The sequence below is a fragment of the Salvelinus namaycush genome, chromosome 32 (genome assembly GCF_016432855.1).
Source record: "Salvelinus namaycush isolate Seneca chromosome 32, SaNama_1.0, whole genome shotgun sequence".
Lineage (NCBI taxonomy): Eukaryota > Metazoa > Chordata > Actinopteri > Salmoniformes > Salmonidae > Salvelinus > Salvelinus namaycush.
The window spans coordinates 13,464,950-13,477,324 of NC_052338.1; the positions used below are offsets into that span (position 1 = coordinate 13,464,950).

At 38.8% G+C, this 12,375-nt stretch overlaps 1 protein-coding gene across 1 annotated transcript in view; it reads left to right on the top strand.

Moving 5' to 3' along the window:
- The first annotated feature begins 661 nt into the window (after positions 1-661).
- The window catches only part of LOC120026840 (ras/Rap GTPase-activating protein SynGAP-like), a 69,650-nt gene continuing 57,936 nt past the window's right edge, over positions 662-12,375 (top strand). Inside the window, exons 1-2 of the mRNA XM_038971550.1 lie at positions 662-703; positions 3,896-3,970. Coding sequence (XP_038827478.1) covers positions 662-703; positions 3,896-3,970 — 117 coding nt within the window. The remainder of the gene's footprint in view (positions 704-3,895; positions 3,971-12,375) is intronic.

Consider the following 12,375-nt stretch of genomic DNA (forward strand, 5'->3'; position numbering starts at 1 on the left):
TGTTATTTATTTTCTTTAATTTGTTGGCAATATTATGTGGTATTGTGTGTAGATTGATGAGTAAAATTTGTTTTAATCAATTTTAGAATTAGGCTGTACTGTAACAAAATGTGGAAAAGGGGAAGGGGTCTGAATACTTTCCGAATGCACTGTATACCACAGCCTTCAGCCAATCAGCATTCAGGGCTCGAACCACCCAGTTTATAATCAATTAAATATTTCTGGTGAGCCTTGTCCAATCCAGAACAGCCCATTGGGTCAGGAGCCAGTTTCTGTATCGTGAGGCAGCACATAGATATAGAATAGAGGTCTCTCTCTTTCTTTGTCAAAAGACACCACTGTCTTTCTATCTCATGGAAGTTTCTGAATTGAGGATAGGTCTATTTTATTTTTAGGACAATCCATAACCCTGATTGCCAACTCTATTTACAGCAAACTCTGCTGCTACCTTCTGGAGAAAATAATTGATTTTTTTCTGCCACTGCCACTCTACCACTGTTAATTGTGCTATTGATCCCAGTTTTTGTTAAAATGTTTCAATGAACAAATTCCTCTTATCTCATTCTTAGATGGAATTTGTGCCTCCCCCTTGTCCTCGCGGCCCCAGACCCCTTCCAATGGCCTGGCTTATGATCCCCCGGGTTGGAACCCATGTCGCTCGATGAGAACTGGGAGTCAGCGCTACATGTTTGACCAGGAGGAGGTAGGATGAATACCTCCATCTTGTTCACAAGAGACAAGCACATGCAGGACATGGAACACAACCACAGTCCTGCTGATTTTCATTTCTCCCTAGCTCTTAATTGGTCAGTGAATCTATTTGATTGACTAGACTAGAGAGTCCACATTGATCTCTGAAGTATTTACCTATATGGGTATGGTGCACCTAACCCCTGTGTGGATCGGAGTGTTGTCCCTAACCAATAAAGGTACAGTTTGTTTTATATAGATCATTTGAGTATCCAGACTAGGTCCTACTTTATTCTGTTACCTATTAAAGGTGATGTGTTTAAATGTTTTAACGCTACTAGAGAGTCCATACACCAGACTACCTAGGTCTTTATCAGTCTAGGATTGAGAGACGGGTGAGAAACAAGGCAGTGGCCGCTAGGACAGGTTGTATTGAATGTGGTGTCGTATGGGCAGCCCAATTCTGATCTTTTTCCAACACTAATAGCTTTTTGTCTTTTGACCTATCAAATCAGATCTTTTCACATCAGAGCTCATTTAGAGCTGATCTGATTGATCAAAACACCAATTAGTGAAAAAAATATCAGAATTGGGCTGCCTGGGTAAACACAGCCATAGAGATCCACATCAGATCCCTACCGCTGTTTAATTATTAAATTATATTTCTATTAAATTCTATACGTTTCCATTAGGTCCAAGTGGGGGTTATTGAATTATTTAGTTAATAAGAGGTGTCTCATCAAGTGGTTATGAACATATTTAAAGAATTGCTGTTGTAAAGAACAGCAAGCATGTTATTGTATCATACAATTTTTTTTACATTTGTTTTTGTATTATCTTTCCCCCCATTTGAATACTCCTATTTTACAGCTCATACATATACAGACTGATGAAATTAGTACAAGCTAAAGCATTAATGATGCAATGCAATATATCAGTGTTTTATTAGTTCCGATTAGGAAAGTGGAAGTGGACAAATTTGTGGATTAAAGTAATTAATCAAAAAAGTTGCTAATTGAAAAAATAAATACATTTCCGCTCTTGGTAGACGCAGTTTAATACAACACGGGGCAGTTCACATGTGAGAGCTGATGTCCCAAAACTAGCCACTGGAGGGAGACATTATTCAACAATACAATGAGGTATTGTACTGTTTATAGTACAGTAGTCTTGCAAAGACCCCCCCAGTCCTCCAGAAAGTGTCCGGGAGACACTTTTTGGTTGTTGTAAATTTAACCTTATATGATCGTAATCATTGTTTTAGGGTTAGGGTTTACTATGAAAATGAGCGGAATCCCTCTTACCTTTTCCTTTAGTGTGGATGGGATAGGGGATTAAATTAATCTATTGATCTGAGTACATAGCACAAACATTGATTATAGTTCATTATTAATTATAGTCATACAAAACATCCCCAATATGTTTTAGTCACTGCACGTACTGGGGTAGTGCATTTGAAAAATCTGTGCAGTCCTATACCAGTGAATAAAGGAAAAAAGCTATTTAACTTAGATTCAACTTAATAGATCTTAAGTCAATTGGGATGACAATTTGTCATTGCTAACGTTACCATTGCTACACTTTTTTGTGTGTTTTCTTCTACTTACTATGACACAGTATTACAATGCCTATGTCACTTGTGGCTCACGTCATCTGTCTGGGGAAATACCTGTGGGAGAAGGTATTTCGGACCACTCGCTTGTCCTTCCACTGTCCCTTAGCCAAGGTCTCTTTGCCCCAGCTAACAGCAGAACCCACTAAACATACAGTAACTCTCCAAGTTCATTGAGGTTGTGCTGAGACCTCTACTTTTCTCTCTGTGGTATTTCATGATGTCAAACAACTGTGTATAGTAAAATGATCTCCATGCAATATGTCGGATGTAATATGTGAACTCAATGCAATATCTGGGAAAATGTCACAATTTCAGAGTTACAGGATCAACAAAGCTACTAGTGTTTATAGAGAGGATAGGGGACATAAGAACGGCTCACAAATTAAATATGACATTTAATACAGTATGTGCGGCATGGTTTTGGAGGTCGCAGTAAATTACAGTATATGATAAATTAATATTTTCAGATACAAGGTCAGTAGTACTGATATTAAAGGGATATTTGTATCTCTGAAGTGTACATAGTTGCTAAAGAGACTTGAATTGCCTCCGCTGTCACAATTTCATAATGTAATTGACACAAGACTGATGGTTAGTAATACAATGAATTACGTTAAAGCTATGGTCTGGAATTTGGAAATCTGTTCAATGATAATTTAAATGAATGGATATTTATTTACAGATTGATTCCTAAAGAATACAACTTATAAATGCATCATGAGCTTAGCACAACCTTCTTTCTATACAATAACCCACATCAGGTATACAATGACATACGGTTCTATTGTTTAAAAGCAACAAAAACATAAACAATGTACATTTTCTAAATGTGTTAAACGATCATGTGGATGTCACAGACTGTCAAGAGTTTGTGCTGTCTATGAATTTGAGAAGGGTTACATTTCCCTATCCCCATCCTAAAGGCTGTATACCGATACACATTGTTTTATTAAATACCAGAATGTAGCTTTAATCCCAACCTTCTATTCACTTTGTTAACTATTTGTGTCAAACAGAGACAACGTGCTTCTGGGTAAGTCTTTGCGTGTTCAAAAGGAACTTGACCTTTCACCTCTGTAAACCACATTGGGAATGTGTTGTTCTAGCCTTTACTTTAAGTGTGGTGGAAAATGCCCTTGGTCCTTGAGACAGTCAACTCTCAAAGGTTTAGATTTCAGTAGGGGAGGTTTTCAGTTTTGAGCTTTATTATGTTAAATGCTGTACATATATTAAGTCATATGAAGGTAACTGAACATTTTACACCATGAAATGGACATAAATAAAATAATAAGAACATGTAGCAGTGTTACACAACTAATTTTATCTTATACAGTATATGCTCTGGTTTGATATGATCATTTAGCATAAATTAAATAATCAATTTAGCATAAATTAAATGATTTAAGATCCTGTGCAATCATTTTTTTATTGCAGGACAACAGCTAAAGAAAGTGAGGCTTTCGTGCCCAACACCAGTGATTTCTACAGTATAGGGGAGGTGTTAGTAGGAGGGATGAACGGGCATGGAGTGACCAAGGTACAATCTGAAGAATTGACTTTGACCTCTCTGACCCTCTGTTCCTACCATAGGTTCACCCTTTACTAATGCGTGAGCGTCGCTCAGGCTCTCAGCGCAGTGAGCGCACCAAGCTGCTCCGAAGGACAGTCAGTGTGCCGGTGGAGGGGAGACATCAACACCCTGAGATAGGTATGTAGAACATATATCCCGAAAAGATTTGTACTGGATTACAAAGTGAAAAGTATATAAATTCATTGCAGTTCAATAGCACCAATTCAAATACATTGTTTTTCGTTTTTCTGGGTATCTGCAAGCTCTCGTTAAGTACATGTATGCTTGCAGTTCCCAAGCCATTGTATTTGTTAGGAGTCGATTTAAATACACCACTATGAAAGCATACTGTTGGTTACCATTCGGCTGTGCATTCCTTCTCTGTGCCTTTTTATGTGTCAATCAAATCAAATTATATATTATAAACCATCAGTAGCTCACATTCATGTTTATACCTCAAATAAATAAGAAGTGCCCACTTGCAGTTTGTAGTCTTTTGTTGTTGAAGTGATGCATTGACATGATGCACTACAGTATGTCAAACAACAATTTGACCGTATTGGTATTTGTCAGGTTCAAAATATTATAAAATGTTTCATTATACTATTGTGCTGGAAGCATAGAATAGTTTAATTATTTAAATAGATTTGTAATCAAACTGCACCATGAAACAAGCTAAACATTCCCTGATGGCTGGTTTAGAGAAAATCTCCTTTCCAATGGTCAGTGTTGGCATGTGTCGTAATCAAATACAGAGATGAAGAAATGCGTATGGAAAACAATAATTTCATGAATTTCGGGAATGAAATGCCTATAATTGTGCCTCAAAGAATAAATCTATTGGCTTTGTTGATACAATTGTTAATACTCTGTAGCCTGTACATTAGTTGGTGGGTCGTTCAACCAATTCGGTGCCTTTTGATAAATCTAATTAGCGTAACAAAAAAATCCCTATAAAATGTGTCAGTTTATATCCAATCAAATCAAATTGTATTTGTCAAACGCCGAATACAACAGGCGTAGGTAGACCTTACAGTGAAATGCTTACTTACAAGCCCATAACTTACAATTCAGTTTTAAGAAAAATAAGTGTCAAGTAAAAAATAGAAAATAAAAGTAACAAATAATTCAAGAGCAGCAGTAAAATAACAATAGCGAGGCTATATACAGAGGGTACCGGTTCAGAGTCAATGTGCGGGGGCACCGGTTAGTCGAGATAATTGAGGTAAAATGTACATGTACAGTAGTTAGAGTTAAAGTAACTATGTATAGACAATAATCAGAGAGTAGCAGCAGCGTAAAAAAGGGGGCGGAGGGTAATGCAAATAGTCTGGGTAGCCCTTTGATTAGTTATTCAGAAGTCTTATGGCTTGGGGGTAGAAGCTGTTAAGAAGCCTTTTGGACCTAGACTTGGCGCTCTGGTACCACTTGCCGTGCGGTAGCAGAGAGAACAGTCTATGACTAGGGTGGCTGGAGTCTTCCTCTGACACCGCCTGGCATAGAGGTCCTGGGTGGCAGGAAGCTTGGCCGTACTCACCCTCTGTAGTGCCTTTCGGACAGAAGTCAAGCAGTTGCCATACCAGGCTGTGATGCAACCAGTCAGGATGCTGTCGATGGTGCAGCTGTAGATCCTTTTGAGGATCTGAGGACTCATGCCAAATATTTTCAGTCTCCTGAGGGGGAATAGGCTTTGTCGTGCCCTCTTCACTACTGTCTTAGTGTGTTTGGACCATGATAGTTTGTTGATGATGTGGACACCAAGGAACTTGAAGCTCTCAACCTGCTCCACAACAGCCCCGTCGATGAGAATGGGACGTACTCGGCCCTCCTTTTCCTGTAGTCCACAATCATCTCCTTTGTCTTGATCACGTTGAGGGAGAGGTTGTTGTCCTTGCACCACACGGCCAGGTCTCTGACCTCCTCCCTATAGACTGTCTCATCGTTGTCGGTGATCAGGCCTAAGCTAGAGATATCTGTTTGTTTTTTTGCATTGGATACAACTCAATCCACCGCATCCACCGATGTTGCACTTCCGCATCTGCTGTGAAATGTGACAGAGCTAGAGTGGTGTTGTTCAGATCATGAGACATCCCAATACTCGGTCTTCTCAGAAAAATTATCTGTAGCGTCCGAACAAACTATTATTCCTCTGATGAGACTTCTCATGATCACAGTGTTCCCCGTTTTGCTGTACTACCCCCACAAGAGTCTTTGGACTCGCCTAAAGTCGGTACAGCCGATCTGTTTACTTCTGTCTGTAGCGTCTGAACAGTTTGGGCTACAAAACTAATATCCCTCTGTGGAAAGGTGAGGCTCTCCTGAACACGTACATGTCTGAATGTCCCCCGGTATCAGTTGAAAACATTTATGGAAGTACAGTATATACAGTGCTTTCGGAAAGTATTCAGACCCCTTCACTTTTTCCACATTACAGCCTTATTCAAAAATTTATGAAATGCGTTTTTCCCCTCAATAATCTATATACAAATATCCCATAATGACAAAGCAAAAACGCTTTTAGAAATGTTTGCTTATGTATTTGGTTAAAGCGCCTTTGGCAGAGATTACAGCCTCAAGTCTTCTTGGGTATACAAGCTTGGCACAGCTCTATATGGGGAGTTTCTCCCATTAATCTCTGCATATCCTCTCAAACTCTGTCTAGTTAGATGGGGAGCGTCACTGCACAGCTATTTTCTCTCCAGAGATGTTCGATTGGGTTCAAGTCCGGGCTCTGGCTGGGCTACTCAAGGACATTCAGAGAATTGTCCTGAAGCCACTCCTGCGTTGTCTTGGCTGTGTGCTTAGGGTCGTTGTCCTGTTGGAAGGTGAACCTTCGGCCCAGTGCTCTGGAGCAGGTTTTCATTAAGGATCTCTCTGTACTTTGCTTCGTTCATCTTTCCCTCGATCCTGACTAGTCTTCCAGTCTCTGTCGCTGAAAAACATCCTCACAGCATAATGCTGCCACCACCATGCTTCACTGTAGGGGTGGTGCCAGGTTTCCTCCAGAAGTGACTCTTGGCTTTCAGGCAAAAGAGTTCAATCTTGGTTTTATCAGACCAGAGAATCTTGTTTCACATGGTCTGAGAGTCTTTAGATGCCTTTTCACAAACTCCAAGCGGCCTGTCATGTGCCTTTTACTGAGGAGTGGCTTCCGTCTGGTCACTCTACCTTAAAGGCCTGGTTGAGTGCTACAGAGATGGTTGTACTTCTGGAAGATTCTCCATTCTCCACAGAGGAACTGAAGAGCTCTATCAGAGTGACCATCGGGTTCTTGGTCACTTCTCTGACAAAGGCCCCTTTCCCCTGACTGCTCAGTTTGGCCGGGCAGCCAGCTCTATGAAGAGTCTTGGTGGTTCCAAACTTCTTCCATTTAAGAATGATGAAGGCCGCCTATGTTCTTGGGCACCTTCAATGCTGCAGAAATGTGTTGGTACCCTTCCCCAGATCTGTGCCTCGACACAATCCTGTCTCTGAGCTCTACAGATAATTCCTTCAATCTCATTTCTTAGTTTTTGCTCTGACATGCACTGTCAACTATGTAAATAGACAGGTGTGTGCCTTTCCAAATTATGTCCAATCAATTCAATTTACTACAGGTGGACTCCAATCAAGTTGTAAAAAGGATGATCAGTGGAAACAGGATGCACCTGATCTCAATTCTGAGTCTCATAGCAAAGGGTCTGAATAGTTATGTAAATAAGTTATTTCTGTTTTTTACTTTGAATAAATTTGCACACATTTCTAAAAACCTGTTTTCACTTTGTCATCATGGGGTATTGTGTGTAATTTCAAATATTAAATATATATATATTTTAGAATAGGGCTGTAATGTAAGAAAATGTAGAAAAAGTCAAGGGGTCTGAATACTTTCCGAATGCAATGTAAACCGCTGTGAAATATATTTTCCATTAACAAAAATATTGTATTGTCAGCTGTTTGAAGCTGGTATACAAAACCGAGAGTAAAAGACAAAAACAAAACTTAAAAACGGGAAGCATAGAAATAGCGCACATAGAACAGATCTACCGCTTCTTAGACTTACTTTCTATGAGAATGACAGATGCATAACTTGAATTTTGTAACTTCAAAAGTTACATATTGCAGCTTTAAGTACCAAATAAAGTAACAATATTCATAATTTCATCTTAAATCAGCCATGAATCCCCTGACAGGGGAAATAGAAGCTTGTTGTATTCAACAGGGAGGGGCAGTTTAAGCAAGATTAAAAAAGGCTAGAAATGTTTTAACAGTTTCATGTTGTCTATCTATGCTGTCTATCTATCGATAACAGGGTTGATGAGTCATGCTTGACTCACTCAGTTTTCCACCACAAAACACCAGAAAATTGCCAAAAATAGTAGAACCAGCTCACCTGCTTTTACGCTATGATTTGACTATTAGATGTTCAATGTTTCTTTTAAAAAATATAAAATAAATAAGGAATAGTTTCACATTTATATTATATTTATATTATATTAAAATGAGAGTTCAGTTCACATGAAAGAGTTGACCTTAAAATTAGGAAAACATATATAAATATATTTTACCTTGTCCATGTGGTCAATATTCATTTACTATAAGAGACTTTTAAAATTCAATATTGCAGCACAATTTCTACTTAAGATATCAAATGGACCCAAAAGGCACGCATTTTATTAAACGAACGACCCTGGTACCTTTGTATATTCTGAATTAGAGATACACTGTATTTGTAGAAAACAACATTTTCAGATTTATCTAGTGCCCCATGGAATTGGCTGGTGGTGGTAATGTGCAATTATGAACATTAACACTTTTTCTAATTCAACAGTATTTGTGAGTGGGTTTCACCGTGGGACTGCAATATGTAATCATGTAATTAATGATGGAGCGAATAAGTTATTTTCCCACATCAACAATTAATGCTGGCTATTTTATTAGTGGTTCACAAATTGGTTCACAAATTCTTCACCTTTAATTGTCCTGTTATTCTATGTAGATTAAATGCTTTTGGCTGTCAGCTAAATGGGTTTTGTTAAAAACACAGCTTCTGAAATTACATAACACGATCTGAATCCAGAGTCCCAATACTCAGGGAAAAAGTTTAAAAAACAAAGATGTGACATGGGAACCACGTCCATGCATGTTATTTCCACTTGACTACAGTCTGTCTCATTACCCAACTTTAAACCAAAACGCAATTACATGGTTTAAAGTTTTGCTGATTTTACATTGAATTGATGTCTGCCAACAACAAACTAAACATTGGACGGAGGTCTATGGCCAGTGGGAGAGCATTCAGTTCTGCCTTAAAAAACATTAAGAACAGCTGCTCTTCAGGTGAATACAGGTGGAAGCTATGATCCCTTACTGATTTAACTGTCTCTTGTTAAATCCACTTCAATCAGTTTAGATGAAGGGGAGGGGACAGGTTAAAGAATGATTTTTAAGCCTTCAGACAATTGAGACATGGACTGTGTATGTGTGCCAGTCAGAGGGTGAATGGGCAAGACAAAAGATTTAAGTGTCTTTGAATGAGGTATAGTAGAAGGTGCCAGGCGCACCGCTTTGTGTCAAGAACTGCAACGCTGCTGGGTTATACATGCTCAACAGTTTCCCGTGTGTATCAACACTTGTTAAGCAATTGTTAAGCATTTACAATTGATTAAATGTAGATTGTTTGTCACTGGCCTACACATTGTCAAATTTTTTACAAATTAATTACAAATCAAAAGCTGAAATGTCTTGAGTTAACCCTTTATGTTATGGCAAGCCTTAATACGTTCTGGAGTAAAAATGTGCTTAACAAGTGACATTATAAGTTGCATGGACTCACTCTGTGTGCAATAATAGTGCTTAACATGACTTTTGAATGACTACCTTATCTCTGTACCCCACACATGCAATTATCTGTAAGGTCCCTCAGTCGAGCAGTGAATTTCAAACACAGATTCAACCACATACATTTACATTTACATTTAAGTCATTTAGCAGACGCTCTTATCCAGAGCGACTTACAAGTACATACATTCATACTTTTTTGTACTGGCCCCCCGTGGGAATCGAACCCACAACCCTGGCGTTGCAAGCGCCATGCTCTACCAACTGAGCCACACGGGACCGTGGGAGACCAGGGAGGTTTTCCAATGTCTCACATTGGCTGTGATAGGAGAAAACTGAGGATGGAACAACAACATTGTAGTTACTCGACAATACTAACCTAATTGACAGAGTGAAAAGAAGGTAGCCTGTACAGAATAAAAATATTCCAAAACATACATGCTGTTTGCAACAAGGCACTAAAGTAATACTGCAAAAAATGTGGCAAATCAATTAACTTTTTGTCCTGAATACAAAGTGTTATGTTTGTTTTGTGGCAAATCCAATGCAACATTACCGAGTACCACTCTCCATATTTCAAGCATTGTGGTGGCTGCATCATGTTATGGGAATGCTTGCAATCATTTTTCTGACTTGGGAGTTTTTCAGGATAAGAAAATGTACGGAATGGAGCTAAGCACAGGCAAAATCCCTAGAGGGAAACCTGGTTCAGTCTGCTCTTCACCAGACACTGGGAGTTGAATTCACCTTTCAGCAGGACTATAATCTAAAACACAATGCCAAATCTACACTGGAGTTGCTTACCAAGAAGACAGTGAATGTTGGCCGAGTTACACTTTTGAGCTAAATCTACTTGAAAATCTATTGGAAGACCTGAAAATGGTTGTCTAGCAGTGATCAACAACCAATTTGACAGAGCTTGAAGAGTTTTGAAAAGAACAATGGGCAAATGTTGCACAATCCAGTTGTGGAAAGCTCTTAAGAGACTTACCCAGAAAGACACTCAGCTGTAATCACTGCCAAAGGTGCTTCTACAAAGTATTGACTCAGGGGTGGGAACATTTTCTAAAAACATGTTTTCACTTTGTCATTATGGGGTATTTGTTTATTTATTTTTTATTTAACCTTTATTTAACTAGGCAAGTCAGTTAAGAAGAAAATCTTATTTACAATGACGGCCTACCTCGGCCAAACCCTATCCTGGACGATGCTGGGCCAATTGTGCAACGCCCTATGGGACTCCCAATCACGGCCGGTTGTGATACAGCCTGGAATTGTGTGTAGATGGGTGACAGAAAATATACATTTTACTCATTTTGAATTCAGGCTGTAACAACAAAATGTGTAATAAGTGAAGGGGTATGAATACTTTCTGAAAGCACACGCGCACACGCACACGCACACGCACACACACACACACGCAGCAATCATTATTGGAATTGATGTCCAGGACTCTTGCATTTGCAGCACAAGAGAGAAGAACACCATCACAAGTTTTACACATCAACAGTGTACCGTGATCGGTTTGAATCTGTACTTTAACAATATTATACAATGAATTGGACCCCGTTTGTGAAAAAAAAGCAGCTCTTGTGACAAACGAAGTACTACACTGCCCGTTTGAAATTAGATTGTATGAAATAGATACAAATCAAAAGTTAACTGTACATCAGTTCAAACATGCTCTCTCTCTCGTAATGCTTGAATGCTTTTATACTTTTACACTGAATACAAGTTTTGATGAAATAGGGTAATGCCCATATCGAATGTGGGTTTTTTGTCTTGATTGACTTTTGTCTTAATCAGCTGACAAGTGTCCTTGTGTCCCACTGAGCTTACAAACTACCCAGTGCAGTTCTTGTTTTAGTAGGAATTACGTAATAATAGGCAATGTGTGTGTGTGTGTGTGTGTGTGTGTGTGTGTGTGTGTGTGTGTGTGTGTGTGTGTGTGTGTGTGTGTGTGTGTGTGTGTGTGTGTGTGTGTGTGTGTGTGTGTGCGCGAGACACATTTAAAATAATGAATTATAATATAGTGGGGAAAAGAGTTCAGTCGAAGAACATAAAATGGTACTGCAACATCACCGAGGTCAGATCTCATCTCTCTCCTGATGGTAACCATGGTAATAACCAGGCTGAGGTCTGTTAAATAGTAATAGATGTTTCTATGACTCTTATGTGGATGCTGTTAAAAATATTTGTTGGTCTGATGTGATTAATGATGAGCATCCAGACACTGCACTTGATGAATTTATGAAATTGCTGTTAATTAAGAAACTGACTGTTAGAACTGTTGAGGCTCCATGGATTGATGAGGAATTGAAAAACGGTATAGTTGAAAGAGATGGGGAAAAAGGAATGGCTAATAAGTCTGGCTGCACATCTGACTGGCTTACTTACTGAAAATTGAGAAATTATGTGACTAAACTTAACAAAAAGAAGAAGAAACTGTATTATGAAGTCCAGATCAATGATATAAAGATTGATGGGAAAAAACTTTGTAGTACTTTTAAATGAAATTATGGGCAGAAAGACAAATTCAACTCCATCTTTCATCGAATCAGATGACTTATTCATTACGAAACTATTTGACGTGGGCAATTATTTTAATGATTATTTCATTGGCAAAGTGGGCAAACTTAGGCAGAAAATGCCAACAACGAACAGTGAACAATTGTATTCA